This window comes from Gopherus evgoodei, chromosome 8, assembly GCF_007399415.2.
Source record: "Gopherus evgoodei ecotype Sinaloan lineage chromosome 8, rGopEvg1_v1.p, whole genome shotgun sequence".
In the NCBI taxonomy this organism is placed as follows: domain Eukaryota; kingdom Metazoa; phylum Chordata; order Testudines; family Testudinidae; genus Gopherus; species Gopherus evgoodei.
The window spans coordinates 92081379-92098775 of NC_044329.1; the positions used below are offsets into that span (position 1 = coordinate 92081379).

General features: G+C 43.8%; 1 protein-coding gene across 13 annotated transcripts in view; it reads right to left on the reverse strand.

Moving 5' to 3' along the window:
• The window catches only part of LRRC7 (leucine rich repeat containing 7), a 369343-nt gene that overhangs the window by 84738 nt on the left and 267208 nt on the right, over positions 1–17397 (reverse strand). For all 13 annotated transcript variants that reach the window (XM_030571824.1, XM_030571822.1, XM_030571820.1 and 10 more), the window contains 3 exons: positions 8094–8163; positions 4254–4353; positions 3261–3385 (listed from right to left, as the gene is read on the reverse strand). In XM_030571824.1, coding sequence (XP_030427684.1) covers positions 3261–3385; positions 4254–4353; positions 8094–8163 — 295 coding nt within the window. The remainder of the gene's footprint in view (positions 1–3260; positions 3386–4253; positions 4354–8093; positions 8164–17397) is intronic.

Here is a 17397-nt window from a genome sequence, read left to right on the forward strand (position 1 = left end):
CAGACTCTACTGATGCTGTGCTGTACCTGAGCCTGTGACCAACCTTTGATCGCCTTGGCGCTTGAGGAAGACCGATACTACTACTACCACCATACACTTTGTGAAGACCCATGGGGCTGATGATAGGCTGAAGGGAAGACTGGTGAATTGGTAGTGGTGTTGATCCACTACAAACCAGAGAATTTTCTGTGGCCATGGAAGATAGACATGTGAAAATAAGCATCCTTTAAGTTGAGGGTAGCGTACCAGTTTCCTGGGTCCAGGGAGGAAATGATGGGAGACCAAGGAGACCATGCAGAATCTCAGTTAACGGAGATATCTGCTGAGATGACGCAGGCCCACGATGGGCCGTAAACCCCTCTGGCCTTTGGTATTAGGAAATACTGGAAGTAAAACCACTTCCTTCTCAAGTCTCAGGGACCTTCCTTTATGGCCCCCACATGTAGGAGGGATTGCATCTTTGGGGCAAGGAGTTGCTCGTGAGAAGAGTCCCTGAGGAGGGACTGGGTTGGGAGGGAAAGGTGGACACAAACTGGAGGATGTAACCAACTGTTACTGTACTGAAGACCCAATGGTTCAGTGTTATATATGACCACACTGGGCTGAAGGGTGACAAGACAAGACAAAAACAAAAGGGGCTGGATCCAGAGCTGCGACTGGTATAATGCCATTGGGCACACCTTCAAAAGGCCTGCTTGACCCTACCAGGATATCTATGAGAGCTCAACTAGGAGATGGAAGTGGACGAGAGAGGTTGACAATGCTTGTAACCTTTCCCTTTTCTTTTGTGAGGCTCCTGTCTGGGAGGCGCCACAAATTTGGAAGGTTGCTAAGGTTTAAAGTGCTTTTGGGATGCTGATGGCGTATCAAGTCCTAAGGTCGGCAGGGCTGCCCTCGAGTCCTTGAGGGAGTGAAGCTTTGAGTCCTCTCTGCTCCAAAAACAGGGAGGAGTCTTCAAAGGGGAGATCCTGTTGAACCTTGCGAGGGAGGTTGGAGGACTGGAGCCATGAACAATGCCTCATGATGATTGCAGACACCATAGCCCTGGCAGCTGAGTCTGCCGCATCCAGAACAGCCTGGAGGGAGGTCCTGGCCACACTCTTGCTCTCCTCCAAGATTGCTATGAACTCTGTCTTGACTTCTGCAGGATGGAGTCCCTAAATTTGGACAATGAGTCCTATAGATTAAAATCATACCTCCCCAGCAGAGCCTGCTCTTTGGAAATATGTAACTGGAGGCTGTCTGTTGAATAAACTTTCTGCTCCAAAAGGTCTAGTCTTTTGGCATCTTTACTCTTAGGGCTGGCACTCAAATAACCCTGTCTTTCCTGCTCATTTCCTGCTGACACTACCAGGGACCCCAGGGGAGTGTGAATAAAGGTACATACTCTGCGGAGCAGAGAAGACTGGGTTTGCCACTGCGTTTTGACTGGCTCCATCACTGTTTCATTAATAGGCAAAGTCACTTTGGAGGGGGCAGCTGCCACCAGGATGTTGATCAGGCTGTGTGCTGACGCCTTAAGGTCCTCAATCTCCAGACCCAGGTTCATAGTGACTCTTTTCAGGAGGTCTTGGTGGGCCCTGAAATTGACCCAAGGGAGTAAGTTACTGGGTCCTGCCATTGCCTCAGCTGGGGATGATGAAGAAGAGGCTTGTACTGGAGGGGGAGCTTCCTCCTCCTCCTCTGCCTCCACTACATTCATTGAGATTAGTTCCGGAATCAGGGTCCGGTGCCAAGCACATAGGGCTGGTAATGCATCTCTCTGAAGCCACTGAGTGTGAGCAGTGGGAAGGGGGTGCCAGTATCATGGAATACTCCTGGGGTTCAATATGGCCAATGCATTGACCCTTGGCCCGCTGGCCATGTGCCAGCCACAGGACCAGTACCAAAAGTCAGGTGGGTATGGTGGAAAGATTTTGGTAAGGCAAAAGATTCCCCTTTGGACTACGAAGAGGATTCTTCCTGTGGTGACCATAGTGAAACAGAATCCGCTTCTGTCACCAAGTGGTCCCAGAAGTCTGGGGACCAGTGGCAGGTCAGTGACCATTGTGCCAGGATCATGGAAGGCTCTCTCCTATGGGATGCCAAGGTGCCAAGGTGGTTGATCCTGGGAAGGAGCTCTGCGCTTCCTGCTCTCCCCTGTTCCCGGCTGCCTTGGCTGCCGGTGGTCCCTGCAGAGCTGGCAGAATCAGGAGAGACAGAAGTTCCTTTGCTGCCTGGAATGCCTCCAGTGTTGAAGGAAGCCTAGCACTGCAGCTGCTTCCGGTAGTTGGCGGTAGGTCCCACGCTGGACTCAGAGCTCTAATCCATTCCCCACTTATCCCTCTTCTGCACAAGAGAGAGACCTCTCTCAGTGTTTGTTATGCTTTTTCCTCAGCACCAGAGATGGAGAACAGCGCCAAGAAGAGCACGGTGCCGGTGGAGCACTCTGCATGGATGTCAAAGTGCTTGGCGCCGATTCAGAATGGCTTGGTTCTGAGACTTGTCTGAGGGCCACCTCCAGGAGAATGGCCTTCAGTTGAATGTCCCTGTCTTTTCTAGTGCAAGGTCTGAAGTCCCTGCAGATCTGGCACTTATCTTTTATCGTAAGATTCCCCCAGACACTTTAGACACTTATAGTGTGCGTCACTCACTAGCATTGGCTTGTCAAAAGAGGCACATGTCTGGAAGCCTGTGGCATGCCCAACACCTGGGGTGAAAAGTCCCTCGATGACAGGGACAACTATTTACACAACTATATATACTAACTCTAAGAACTATATACACTAACTACAGTAAATTAAGAATAAACTGAGAAAGTCGAAACAACTGGAAGAAGAACTTGCCACAGCAAAAAGGATCAGTCCAGTAACTGTCATGAGTGGTAAGAAGGAACTGGGGTGTGCGGTTAGCGGTACCCCTTATATCTGAGCATTGTCACATGACTCCAGAGGGCACTCTAGAGAGCCCTGTGGATACCACTAAGGGAAAAGTCTCCAGCAACAGCGCACATGGCATGCACACAACTAGCATGGAATGGACATGAGCAAACACTCAAAGAAGAAACTCAAAATCTGATAGTCAGTTAACAAGGGCATGAATGGAACCTATTAGTGCATACTTCAGGGAAAACACACCCCTCATTTTTCATTAATGATTATATTTGGTCTCAAACACTCTCTGCAAGTTTAAAAGATAAAAACATGTTAACATGGCATTTGTGTATTGGATCTTTTGTCCACAATATATAAAGCAAGAAAAAGTGAAAGCTAACTAGTTACCTTAACTTTTCCTGCATTTTCCTCCTCTTCCTTTTTTTCTTCAAATTCAAAGGCTACAGTCATCCGCTGCTGTCGCTGCTCCTCCCATAAAGTAGGGTTAAAGCTATCGCTGTCTGACTGGAAATCTACAGTTAAAATTCAGGTAATAGCTTAGTAAAACTGCTTTGTAACAGAATGTGTAATTAGTGCACCAAGCAAAACAAATGAAATGTTGTTTTTACTCTAAACGACAAAAAATGTATGTTGTGCTGAGGCCTGCACCCCCTTCAGTTTTACACATAAATCATCCAAAGGGTGTGAAAAGTGACAAAAATTTGTCACAACCTATAAACAAGTTACATAATCTTTAATGTAATAAGTTGAAGTTGAAAGCGGTGGTGCAAAAACTGATTGTGTTTGAACTAAATATTGTCAATTATGGGATTTCAAGACTCCTAGTGAGGTCACAGGATTACTGTAGCTGAAGACTAAGATGTATCCCATCTTATTGTAATTAGGTCAGAACAGGGAGGATGGGAAAGTGGTGGAAACTCACTAGATGAGTGCCTCCTGCTGCCAGATCTATGAAAGAGCGCAGCCATCCTCCTGCCTAATGTAAATATCAGACCAAATTCTGCCTTTCATTGGCCCCAGGCAACCCTAATGAAGGGAATTCAGGGCATTTATACAATGTGTCAGAAGGCATAATTCTGATCCTCCTCCCCCCACCATCCCAAAGAAAAAAAAAGAAAAGGGAGAACAAATCTCAATCCATAATTAAGGACTTGGGAAACTTTAGATTTACCATACAAAAAGAGCCTGTTTAGAACACTTTCAATATGACTAAACATATACTGCCTTGTATACACTGTTATATAAACAACTGTAGCCATTCTCATCCACGGAACCATGGTTTCTATATTTAAAAATAAACTCCCTATTTTCTCACCAGGATTTAAATAAGCATTATAAACACATTTTTGCTTTTATAATAAATTGCTGACAGTCTTTTACCTTCATCACCGCGGGGTTGCTGGGGAAACATGTAGTTAGTCAGTACTCTTTGCTTTGTTTCTGGATGAGCCTCAGTTTGCAGAGGGATAAGGGCCTTGGACTATAAAGAAAAAATGAAAGATTGTTCAGAAGAATTCCAAGAAAATCAGATTTTATGATCTGATAAATAGAAAACATAAAACGAAAGTAAGAATAGTGTCCTTGGTTTAAATGAAACTGTTCTTACAGTTGCTAACTGAAAAACCATATTATTCTGATGTGGAATTTTTTTCTTCGATCCCTCACTCTTATTACATGTATTATATTCCTACTGACTTCAGTAGGAATATTTCCAGTGTAAGGAAAACAGAGTCTGACACACTGTAGTGACTGAGTGAAATGAGAAGCAGAGGAGAGTGGGAAGGGGAACAGTTTAAGCACTGAGTGTCTGATTCTAATCTTATTCACGCTTGGGTAAATCAGGAGTAACTCCATTGAAGGCAGTAGAGTTACACTGGTATAAAACTGGTGCAAGTGACTAGAGTTTGTGTTCTAAGGCTCAATGAGTATTCTGATGATACTGGTACATTTTAATTAAATTAATGCAAATTAATCTATGATCTCTTGTAGAAAAGTCCAATAAGTTGAAGAAAATAATGTGTCCTTAAAAGAATATAGGCTCTCAGTTGGTGTGCAAGCTAGATGGGCTCTTGAGCAGGCACTCAATTGTCCACATTAACTTTTCATATTATTATGGGGTGATATTTCTATGTTTGTAAGAGGTCACATTCTGCTGATCAGTTTTTGACAGGTAGGAATAAGAAGGGGAAGAGAAAGAAGGCTCTAGTTTACTGCGTTGAAGTCCACACATTGTTTTCCACCCTCCTCCCGTCAGTTTGTTTGCTTGCTTGCTTTTTACATTCAGGTATATATAGATGTCATTTAAAATTCTGAAAATTAGCTATGTAAGTAAAATAACATTAAGAATGAGTAAAATTACTTGCTATTAACAATAAATCTCCTTATTTGATTAAATTTGTTCTTATGGCAAGCACAGTGATGCTGAACTATTACTTATTAAACAAGAGTCAGCAATATATATACTCTATTTTTGTTGGAAGAGGAACATCTTAGGCCCCAATCCTGCAACTGACTCAGCACAAACAGACCTCTGTATCTGTGCTAAACCTCACTGAAGTCAACAGTACTCAGTACAGGTGCAGGAGACCTCCCACATAGGGAATATCTGCACTGCAATGTAAACCCAAGGTTAGTGGGACTTGAGTCAGCTGATCCACATTAGGGAACCCTGGGCTTAAGTGTTTACATTGTATTTTAACCCTATATTGAGACTTTTCTAACCCATGCTCGAACCCAGGACTCTGGCATCCACACTACAGTGCACAGATCCAGCTCGAAGTAACTACATCCTAGAGTCCCTAGTAACCCTTCCCTCTCAATGTGACTGCTCTAGCCCTAGGACTAAGGTGCACTGTGAGAAAATTTTACTATCTGCCCTGTGTGTTGCAGAAAGTTTGAAGCAACTTGCTTTGCAAAAGGCTTGACTGATTCACTCTCCATTGCAAACCCAGGAGGCTCTCTGATAGTATGCTTGCAGATTGGTGATCAAAAGAGAATGGGTTAATGCTGATCTGAGATGTTGCTGTTGGCAAAGTGGGGGTGGCTTCCATTTTCAACAGAGTGGAATGTAGATTGCTGGGATAGAGAGGACTAAGGAAGTTATCCTGTGGAATTGTGGGATACTTCCAGCTGACTCTTGGAATCTGAGTCAAGCGGAGCTGTCTCTACACTGCAATTAAGCAATAGAGCTCAGACCCTGGGTTCTGGCTTAACTTGAACTCAGACCATCCAGTCCTGCAGGGTCCCAAGAGCATAGGTCTGAGCCCTGTGTTAGTTCAATTGCAGTGTCGACACAAGGAGGGTTAGGCTTCAGCCCAGCTCGAGCATGGGCTTACACTGCAGTGTAGACATACCTTTAGAGGCAGTTGCAGGATCAGGGTCTCAGTGGCTTTTGTACACAAACAGTATGGATTAGTTTACAGTGATAGGAAGTTTGGACCATGCAAAATTATACTGATCAGACCTGAATTCAAGAAGCAACAGTTATCTGCAATAAGTGTACAATTCTAGAGAAAAAAAGAAGAGGTTATTGAAGTTATTGCAATAATGGAAGTATCACTTTCAGCTACATTGAATATTTACTTCTTGTGAAAAGTAAGTTCTTTCCCCTTTAGAGTAAAAGTTTAAATGCCTAAAACTGTAAATTCCTTTTTCTATGAACATTTCTAGTGGTTGATAGGTCTTAATCTACAGATTGTAAATTGGTTGATTGTTATATTGAGCACCAATGCTGGCTGCACAATTAGTTTAACAATAAAGCCCTAAAATACAGACAGTATTAACATATAAAGATGACTGTTAACATTTTAACATTGGACCAAATATACGAGCATTCAAGAAACTCCAACAGAAATTGATGAAAGTTTTCTCTAAAGAAGGACTGAGGACCCTTTTTGTGCATTCTTTACATACCCCAAATTCAAATGGACTTTAGTGGAAGTTTAGGCTATTCAAAGAATGTAGGAATATAGGGGCCAAGTGAAGACTACAAGATTTGGCACTTAGGACTTGACCAACATATTTCTGCAACTCTGGGATCAGTAGTCTCGTGTTAGTTACAGATTTTCATGCTATAGACAAATAATAAGACTCTGATCCTGCAAAAACTTATTAAAGTTCTTAACTTTAAATGCACAAATAATGCATAAATATTTGTAGGATCTGGGCCTAAGGTGGGTTGCTCGTCATGGCTTGGCTGTGGCAAAAGCAAAAAAATTGAGAAGTTGTAATTTTGGGGCTTTTTTAAAAAGAAAAAAAAAAGGTAGATGCACAGAACACCAGAATTTCAGACGATGTAAATCTACATAATTCCGTTGACTTCAACAGAGCTATGCTGATATCCACCAGCTGAAGATTAAACCTAGAACACTTGAAATATTATTGGCTCTGGTTGGAAACTTTTCTAATGACACCTTTATTTAGAAGAAAACCAAGGAAAAAAAACTCTTCATGAATTTTTGTGACTCCCACCTTCCCCATTTTAGACGAGGATTAAAATGTTCAGAAGTGCCTACATTCCCTCATCACTAAGAAGATGAAAATCAATGGAAGTTAGGCTACTAAATGCCTAAGTCAGTTTTGACAATGGGACTTAAGACGCTTATCCTAGTTCTACTTACTATGTTTACTTTCTATTAGCAAGAATTAAAGAGTTGTCATTGATAATTTAAAAGCATAGAAAGATAGCAAAACACCAAATGAGAGCCTCATGTGTAAAAGTTAATGGAAGAATCTCTCTTCTACATGAAGAGGTAAAAAGGGGGGAGAGAAGGAGTAAACAAAAACAGGAATAGATAGGGAATGGGGAGCCAGAAGACAAGAATGGAGGCACAGAAGGATTAAGGGATACAAAAGACAGAGAATATGCCCAATATAAAATCCTTGGGTCCTTGGGTCCCAACATGGGCCACGAGTGATCTCATTCACTAGAGTCCTCTGTGAATATTCTTGGCCTTAACTTATTAAATTTGGTCAGGACGTACAATCCCACCTGATGAAAGCAGTAAATCCCTCAAAGGTGAACTTTCCCAATTAATACCAGAACATTCAGCAGAACATATATCTCGAAGTGTAGCTAATACAGAGGACATGGAAACTGCTGGGACTAAAAGCTTCATAAATCTAACAATAGTCTGTTAAAACATAGGTTTTATCTATGGCCCTTACCAAGATATCATGCTCCTTACTACTAATAAAAAGACATACATTAAAAGTTATTACCTGGTTATCAGAGAGCCACAAAGCTGCAAGTTCTTTAAGCTTAGTAAAAGTGAATGGCAAATTCTTCAGTCTGTAAACAAAATATTGGAACAACATGAATGTCCCATGTATGCAAGAGCCTCTTTTAAAGGGACACTGTCAAGATTTTTATACAATGTATTTCAGCTGGATCATACCGAAATTGGTAGCAGTTTTCATTTTTATTTTCTTTGTTTGGTTTTACAGAAAGATAAAGATATTTTTATAAAGGATATTCTCATTGAATTATTGCATTTAAAAGCGAGAGCCACATTTTGAGCCTGAACAAACTGATAAAATGCCTTTGAGATATTAAAGAACAATTGTCTTTGCCTTATTGTGAACATATGAATTGGTAGCTGTATGAATACTTTCTCCCTTGCAAAATAAGAAGTTATTATTCAAACTTGCCTGGCATTATACAATATCAATAAAGAGCATACAACCAAAATAATGCCTCAAAACACAGTATTTCTTGGCAAGTACTTACATTAAGGGAATTTGTTTATAGATATAACATATCATTTGGCATTTTAATTTTCTATTAGAATATATTCTGCAATAATCAAACACCTTTTTGAAGAGACACTATAATACAGTCATTAGGATTTTTCCCATAAGACAAAATGAAATGTAAAAATAAAACAAAAGTTCTAAATTGCAAAATGTAGTTATATACATGAACAGATGTTTTCATGTAACATCAGTTAGCTTGGTCTGCTAAAAGTGACCTGCAAAAGAAGGATGGGAATGGATAAATTTTCTCTCTCTGCCCCCTTTTTTGTTTTCCTTTTCTTTTTTGTTTGTTTCTTTATGAAGCATAATAAAGGCCTGAAAGTTTTTGTCCCAGGCCCCACAGGAAGACAGACAAGACACCATGATTGTGGTTTAACTAGCCTTCATTAAGTAACATATCTCAATAATTCATCCAGTGCAAGTCATCCTTCCTTTGTAATCTGTACCACCTGGTGGAGAAGCTGCCGTCAGCCCTCCATCTTGACAACCTGTTCCCGCACCATTGCTGATCCCCATCACCTTCCACCTGTAGAAGGGTTAATTGGGGGTAGGTCGGAAAGAGGGGATTGTCTTCAGAGATTAGAGGCCCTAACCCCATTAATTCTTTAGGAGGTGCTTCCTACTAATCTATTTCCAGTTTATCAGGGAACTGGACCTCCTACTGAATGACTTCCTGCACTAAGCACCTGCCAAGTTGCAACAAAATGAATTTTACAGCCTAACATACCCTCTAGGTGTTGGGATTGCTGCAAGGAAGGTGAAAAAACCCACACCACTCTGGCTAAACTGGCAGTGAGGAAAAATATTTCTTCCCAGCCCCCAAAAGGCAACTGGCATAATGCCCAAAACAAGGCCCCCAAATCTCATACTACTCTAATCCCAAGAGAGAAAAGGGAGCCTTTCTTTCTGGTGCAGAATTTATAAGCTCTCCCGTTGCGTCCACAGGAGCCATTAGACTACGGGTGGGAAAATTATGGCCCACTGATGGGCCACATCTGGCCCTCCAGTCAGTTTAAAATCGGTCCTCAAGTTTCTGCTGGGGAGTGGGGTCAGAGGCTGCTCTCTGCACAAGTGCTGAGGCTCCCGGACAGGGCCGGTGCAAGGAAGTTTCGCGCCCTAGGCAAAACTTCCACCCTGTACCCCCTCCCGCAGCCCTGTGACAGCTCCCTGCCCTCCCCTCCGCCCTAAGGTGCCCACCCGTGGCAGCTCCCCCCCTGCCCTGAAGCACCCTCCCTGCAGCAGCTTCCCCCCACTCCCAGAGCCGTGCGGCACCTCCCCACCCCAGCTCACTTCTGCTCTGCCTCCTCCCTGAGCATGCCGCCCCTGCTCTAATTCTCCTCCCAGGCTTGCGGCACCAAACAGCTGATTGGTACTGCAAGCCTGGGAGGCGGGAGAAGTGGAGCAGCGACTGCGCGCTCGGGGAGGAACACTGTAAAAAAAATTGGGGGCACCGCTTCTTGGCACCCCCAAATCTCGGTGCCCTAGGCAACCGCCTAGTTTACCTTAATGGTAGCACTGGCCCTGCTCCCGGAAGGAGCAGCATGCCCCCCCCTCTGTTTAGGGGGCACCGTGTGCTGCCCTTCCCCAAGCACTACCCCTGAAGCTCCCATTGGCCAGGAACTGCAGTGAATGGGAGCTGCAGGGGCGGTGTCTGAGGACAGAGGAGTGCGCAAAGCCACCTGGCCGCACCTCCGCATAAGAGCCGGAGGGGGAAGATGCCACTGCTTCCAGGAGCTGCTTGAGGTAAGCGCCGCCCAGAGCCTGCACCCCTGATCCCTTTCTGTGCCCCAACCTCCTGCCCCAGCCCTGACCCCTTCCCATGCCCCAACCCCCTGTCCCAGTCCTGACCCCTCTCCTGTACCCCAACCCCCTACCCCAGCCCGGAGCCCCCTACCACACTCTGAATTCATTTCTGGCCCCATCCCAGAGCCCTCACCCCCTCCTGCACCCCAACTCCAATTTCATGAGCATTCATGACCCACCATACAATTTCCATACCTAGATGTGGCCCTCAGGCCAAAAGGTTTGCACACCCCTGCATTAGACTAAGTCTCCATCTGTCTGTCCAACTAATTAGTCACAGAGCCCTCTCTCCTCAAGTCCAGGAAAGGGGCTCTATAACTGATTAGTTGGTCAGACAGACGGTCCATCAAGAATGGAAAGAAACTAAGTTTTTGTATCACATTATCACCAAAGAGAAGTATATAAGCTATTTAGTTCAAAGACAAGGATATAAGCTATTTAGTTAAAAAAGGAGGAGGATATTTACTTCTGATAATTCATTTCAAACAGTTATATTAAAAATACCTGAAGGCATTGCATCTGAAAAAGTGAGGCTTTTTACCCACAAAAGCTTATGCCCAAATAAATCTGTTGGTATTTAAGGTGCTACCGGACTCCTTGTTGTTTTTGTGGATACAGACTAACACAGCTACCTCCTGATATTAAAAATACTGGTTTCCTCGTCTATTAGAATGAATGAAATTCCATTGCTAAATATGAATATATATTACCCTGGTGAGATAATCTCCAATTCCTGGTATGTAAAATGGCTCTATGGAGTGAAAAGTGTTATACATTTTAAATCCTATAATTAGTACCACAAGAAAGGAAAAGATGCCTAAACTAGCTGAAATTTAGTTTTCACTATTATGTTATCAGTAAAGTGGATCACAGATTAATTAATTACTATTTGTCTCTGGAACACTGCAGGCTCTGACATATTCCTCATAAAATAACATGATAAACTTGAGTTCTACAAGAATTAATATAAAGATTCTCAAGCAGAGAGAATACCTGAATTTTTCATTCAGAATTTGGCTCGTCTTTGAAGAACTAACATTTATTTTGTGTATTGAGACATACTGAAATAATATTAATATTGAAAACCTAGTCTGACTTGCATTGTTATGCCTAAATATGTAAAATTGCTCACTATACTGAGACAAACTAATTCATGCACACAGCAATGCATGGCCAAATTTTCAAATTCAGAACTGGGTCTAAGAAAGTTTAGAGGGATCTTTAGTTAACATAGAATTTAAACCTTCTCTTGATGCCCCTGACAGCGAAAGCTATACAAACGTAGACTTCCTCCAGACCCATTTAAATTCCCTTTTATTTATCAAAATGTAATTAGACACCCCCTCTATCTTATTTATTGCCCCAACTTTGGGTCCCCATGCTTGAGTATAAGGGAATGTACGTTGGTATATGTTATTCACTGAGAAGACAAAAAGAGACAACTGTAGTATGAGCTTCCAAACAAGGTTTTCCTGCTGGATGTCCAAGCACAGCATCTCTCCCTCATGGTCTTCCATACAGGATGTCCTGGAGTACCTGCTCTATTTGAGGAATCAGGGCCTGGCACATTCTTCCATTAGAGTGTATCTAGTGGCCATCTCTGCTTTTCACCTGCCAATCCAAGGACAGATGGTGTTTTCCCATGGTGTCAGAATCTTGAGAGGGCTTGAGAAACTCTTCCTTCAGGTACAGCTTCCTGTTCTGCAGTGGGATCTTAACTTGGTCCTCTCTAGGTTCACTGGCCCGCCCTTTGACCTCTGGAGTCCTGCTTCCTTCCCATCTGTCATGGAAGGACGCGTTCCTGATAGCAGTGATGCCAGAAAGACAGGTCTCTGAAATTAAAGCCTTGACCTCAGAACCTCTGTACATGGTCTTCTACAAAGATAAGATTCAGTTGTGGTCCCACATGGCCTTCCTCCCAAAGGTTGTTTCCACCTTCCATATGAATCAGAACATCATCTTCCCAGTATTCTGTCCCAAACTGCACAAGACCAGTGAGAAGAGGCATCTTCACGCCCTGGACATCCGGGGGGCCTTGGCTTTCTACATAGAATGTACCATGCCTTTCCGAAAATCGACTCAACTCTTCATTGCTATAGCAGATAGGATGAAGGGTCACCCGGTGTCCTCGCAGAGGATTTCCAGCTGGATCACCTTGTGCACAGGGACCTGTAATGACCTGGTGGGGGTTCCTCCACCACTGATTGTCACACATCTAATATGGAATGGATATGCGCAACACATCTTAACAAACATCAGTTACAGAAAAGGTAACTGTCTTTTTCTAGTTATGACAGAATACTATACATTTTTTATCTTACAGAAAGGTCTTATTTGGCACAAGAAGTCATTTGGATAGCTGGCCTGAATATGTGTATCTACACAGGCTGCTGTCTGCATCTAAAACATATAAATTATTTCCAAATATCAAAGACTCTAAAGACTATTTAGACTCTAAAGACTAAATAAAAGTGACGGTGCAATTCTGAATTTGAAAATGTGGCCATGCATTGCTGTGTGCATGAATTAGTTTGTCTCAGTGTAGTGATTTTTTGGGGGGGATTGGGAGTAATCTGAATGTTGCTCTTTGGTGTAAAGCACAATCTATCAAACAGGTAAGCTTACGTGGATGGTGAAACAAACTGGAGTACCCAAGGAGACTGACTGTTTCTCCATGTTAAGGCTGTTATGGTGTTTGAAGAATTCTCACTTGATAAACGGTTGGTGAAACCTAAGTATAGAACTTACAACCATTTTGGGGTTTGTCTCCTGCTTCATAAATGTCTACCGTGAGGTTGGTACTCATGCTGTTGAGCCACTACAGGCAGTTTGACAACTTCCATCCAGAAATCATGCTGTTAGATGTAGGGAGCATGAGCTGAAATGCAGGATGGCTCCTCCATTCTGGGACAACAGGTCTGAGAATAGCAAAAGTAGTTTCAGAGGATGTCTCAACAATTTCACCAGTTTGAGTACCACAACTGCTAGAATAACAAACATTTCTTGTTTCTCCTTGTCACAAAAAGTATATTGGTGAATGACCCCTTTCCTCGAAAATCAACTGAATCGTGAATTGTCCATTTGTGTTCTGATGAAAAGTGTCTGCTCAAACTGTCCACCAGCATATTCTGCAGATATAGAAGATGAACTGCTGCAAGTGACAGCTGATGCTGAATACGTTAATTCAGTAACTGAACTGCTTCTCAGTACAAAGGAGATGATTGAGCCCTTACCTGCCTGTTTATGTAAAACATGGCAGTTGTGCCATCTGTCATGATCTGAATGGACAGTCATTGTATTAGAAGGAAGAACTCCAGGGAAGCTTGATGAGATGCTCTGAGCTCTAGAATATTCATTTGTGAGTGTGTCTTCTTGGGAGTCCCTAATCCAGGAGCGAAGGGTCCATCGCTATAGTTTTGGTTAGGAGGAGTAGGGGGAAGAAACTCCTATGCATACCTTGTTGGGGTCCCTTCCACCAACTTGGTGAGAGACAAAATGTTGCAGAACCATCAGAGGCATGTCTAAAATGTGCCTGCTTGGAATGTACACTAATTTTAGCCAGCTCTGCATGCAGCATAGATGTAGTCTGGCATGTAAAGTGATAAAAGTGTAGGTGGCATGTGTCCTAGAAAGCTCAGACAAGCTCATATGGTTATTCAAGGATTTCCCTGAAGCTGTGAGAAGATAATGGATATAATCTTGGACATGTCCTGAGGTAGGTAAACTCTGGCTGGTTTTAAGGTATGTCTCAAATGGAGCTGGAGGTGTAATTTCCAGCTCGGGCAGACATACCCACACTGAATCTAACTGGGCTAGCACGTTAAAAACACAAGTGTAGCTGTGACAGTGGGAACAACAGAACAGGCTCAATTGGAGCTAGTTCACGTTATGTCTACCTGAGCTGGAAGTTAAACCTCTACCTCCAGTATAGACTTCCCTTAGATCTAAAATGACCCCTATAAACTCTATGAATTGCGTTGGTGTCAAAAACAGACTTCTCTGTTGACTTTTATGCTGAAGGACATGAATAGCCAAAAAATGCTGTAAATGGAACTCTGAACTTTTTGGCAAGACTTGTCTCTGATGAGCCAGTCATCCAGATATCAACAGACCATTATTCCCGGTCTCCTTAAGTGTGCTACTTAAGTAGCTACTACTGCTATGACTGTGGTAAATTACGTCAATGCTATAGAAAGGCCAAAGGGTGGAACTCTGTACTAGAAGTGGTTTTGATTGACCAGAAATGTCAGAAATTTCTTGTGTACCAAACACATGGCGATATGAAAACAGGCATCCTACAGTTTGAGGGCCATAAACCAATCTTCTGCATCTAGTCACGGTATTATGGATGCTAAGGTGACCATTCTAAACGTTATCTGGCAAATACAGGTACTTAGCACTTTCAGATGCAAAATTGGCCTCCATTCTCCATGGGTATGAGGCAATAATTTGAGTAGAAATATTTAGCTCTGTGTCCTCATCTCAGAGTTCTTGTTCTTCCTCAGAGACTTTCTCTGGAGGCCGAGTATCACAAAGAAAATGCTTGAGGCTGCACTGTTTTCAGTCTCTATGCTGCTCATGATAACAACCTCAGAGGCTCCAGTACAGCCACCCAGGAATATTATAAAGGAAAGAGAGTAGGGGCCCAACAGAAAGGATACCAGGGCACGGGATAGCTCAGTGGTTTGAGCATTGGCCTGCTAAACCCAGGGTTGTGAGCTCAATCCTTGAGGGGCCATTTGGGGAAGTAGGTTAAAAATCTGGGGATTGGTCCTGCTTTGAGCAGGGGGTTGGACTAGATGACCTCCTGAGGTCCCTTCCAACCCTAATATTCTATGATGATAACTCCATACATCTGCTGTTTAGATCTGTAGGAGACCCCCAGACTCCTCTCCGACCCATAAAACTCAGAAGGGGCTTTAGAGGAATAGGTGAGAGAAGATCCCTTTGTTGGGAGTAGGAAGAGGAATAAAAAAAGTCTATTCCAAAAGAAAGGCTGCAGAGACAGAGGTACTAAATTGTAACCCCACAACACAGTGCTTGAGAAAAGTTTGGTACTGTTGTGACAGTGGGCCCATATACTAGTGGAATGTGAAGCCCTACTGAAAGCAGGGATTCAGGTTCTTCAGTGACCTGGAAGTCCTTCAATACCATGGACCCCATTGGTACCAAGGTAGACAGGGCTGTGAACCCTGGGGTTAAAGTATAGTGCAGGAGAAGTAGCAGGAGCTGAAGTAATTAGTACTGATGTACTGAGACAGTTATTGCTGCTGAAATGAGGTAGCAGCTGATGCAGACACACAGAGTACCTCAGCAGTTGTAGTCTTGGTAGTGATCATGGAGAATGTATCCTCAGTGAATGGTACCTGATAGTTGGTACTGTTGAAACTCCTCCAGTACACATTTTGGGCTGTGGAGTCTCCTTAGATTGTAAGTGGAGAGGCAATTTTGACCTCTTTCTTGCAGAAGTCTTTTGAGGAACTCTATTCTTCAAGGCTGAACGACAATCCTTTCTCTCAGCACTCTAACAGGAACAATCCTACCAGTACACCTGGAAGTTGAAGGGTAAGTAGATGGAGCCCTGAAGCTATCAGATGCCAGGCTCAGCAGGGCTCTTCTCAGTATCACAGGCTAACATCCCAGGGGAGTCAGATGGACCCAGGTCTGATGCAGGCACATGAAGTAGTCAAAGAGAAACATTTTATGCCTCACATCTCTGACCTTTAAGGTCCTTTTTTGAAAAGGACTTACACACAGTGAATTTACTGGAGGTATCTCACAAGAAAGGCACCTCATATGCTTATTAATGAGGGTTTCTGCCTCTCCAGAGAGTCAAAATTGATTACTTTTACTTGTACAGTAATTACTGTTCATTGAGATGTGTTGTACACATATACATTCCACTGTAGGTATATATGCACCCAATGCATTTGAGTTGGAGACTTTTGCCAAAAGTACCACTATGTGCCCCAACTATCCTCATCAGGGCTGCTCAGGGTGGGGGGGGCAAGAGGGGCAATTTGCCCCAGGCACCGGGTCCTGCAGGGGCCCCCCACGAGAGTTTTTCGGAGGCCCTGGAGCAGGGTCCTTCACTCGCTGCAGGGGGCCTGGAAAACTCTCATCGGGCTCAGGCCCCCGGAGCTTCTTCCGCTTCCGGTCTTTGCCGGCAGAGGGTCCTTCCGCCCTGGAGCGGAAGGACGCCCCACCGGAGAATTACTGCAGAAGACGTGGCTGCACTTCTGCCATGGGTCCTGCTTCCGCGGCAATTCGGCGGTGGGGGGTCCCCGTCATGGGTCTTCGGGGCACTTCGGTGGCGGGTCCCGGAGTGGAAGGGCCCCCCGCCACCAAATTACCGCTGAAGTGGGGTCCCCCCGCCGCCGAAGACCCCAGGCCCCCACAATCCTCTGGGCGGCCTTGATCCTCATGCATGGAGCTGAGGATACAGAAAGGCATGGATGCCACTGCCTCCCTCTTTGTTCCTTCCCACCACCATCTAATTAATACCCATAGTAGCAGGGAAAGTGGAAGGATCCGGAATCATAGAATATTAGGGTTGGAAGGGACCTCAGGAGGTCATCTAGTCCAACCCCCTGCTCAAAGCAGGACCAATTCCCAACTAAATCATCCCAGCCAGGGCTTTGTCAAGCCTGACCTTAAAAACCTCTAAGGAAGGAGATTCTACCACCCTCCTAGTGAAAAAGGTAACCCATTACAGTGCTTCACCACCCTCGTAGTGAAAAAGTTTTTCCTAATATCCAACCTAAACCTCTCCCACTGCAACTTGAGACCATTACTCCTTGTTCTGTCATCAGGTACCACTGAGAACAGTCTAAATCCATCCTCTTTGGAACCCCCTTTCAGCTGGTTGAAAGTAGCTATCAAATCCCCCCTCATTCTTCTCTTCTGCAGACTAAACAATCCCAGTACCCTCAGCCTCTTCTCATAAGTCATGTGCTCCAGGCCCCTA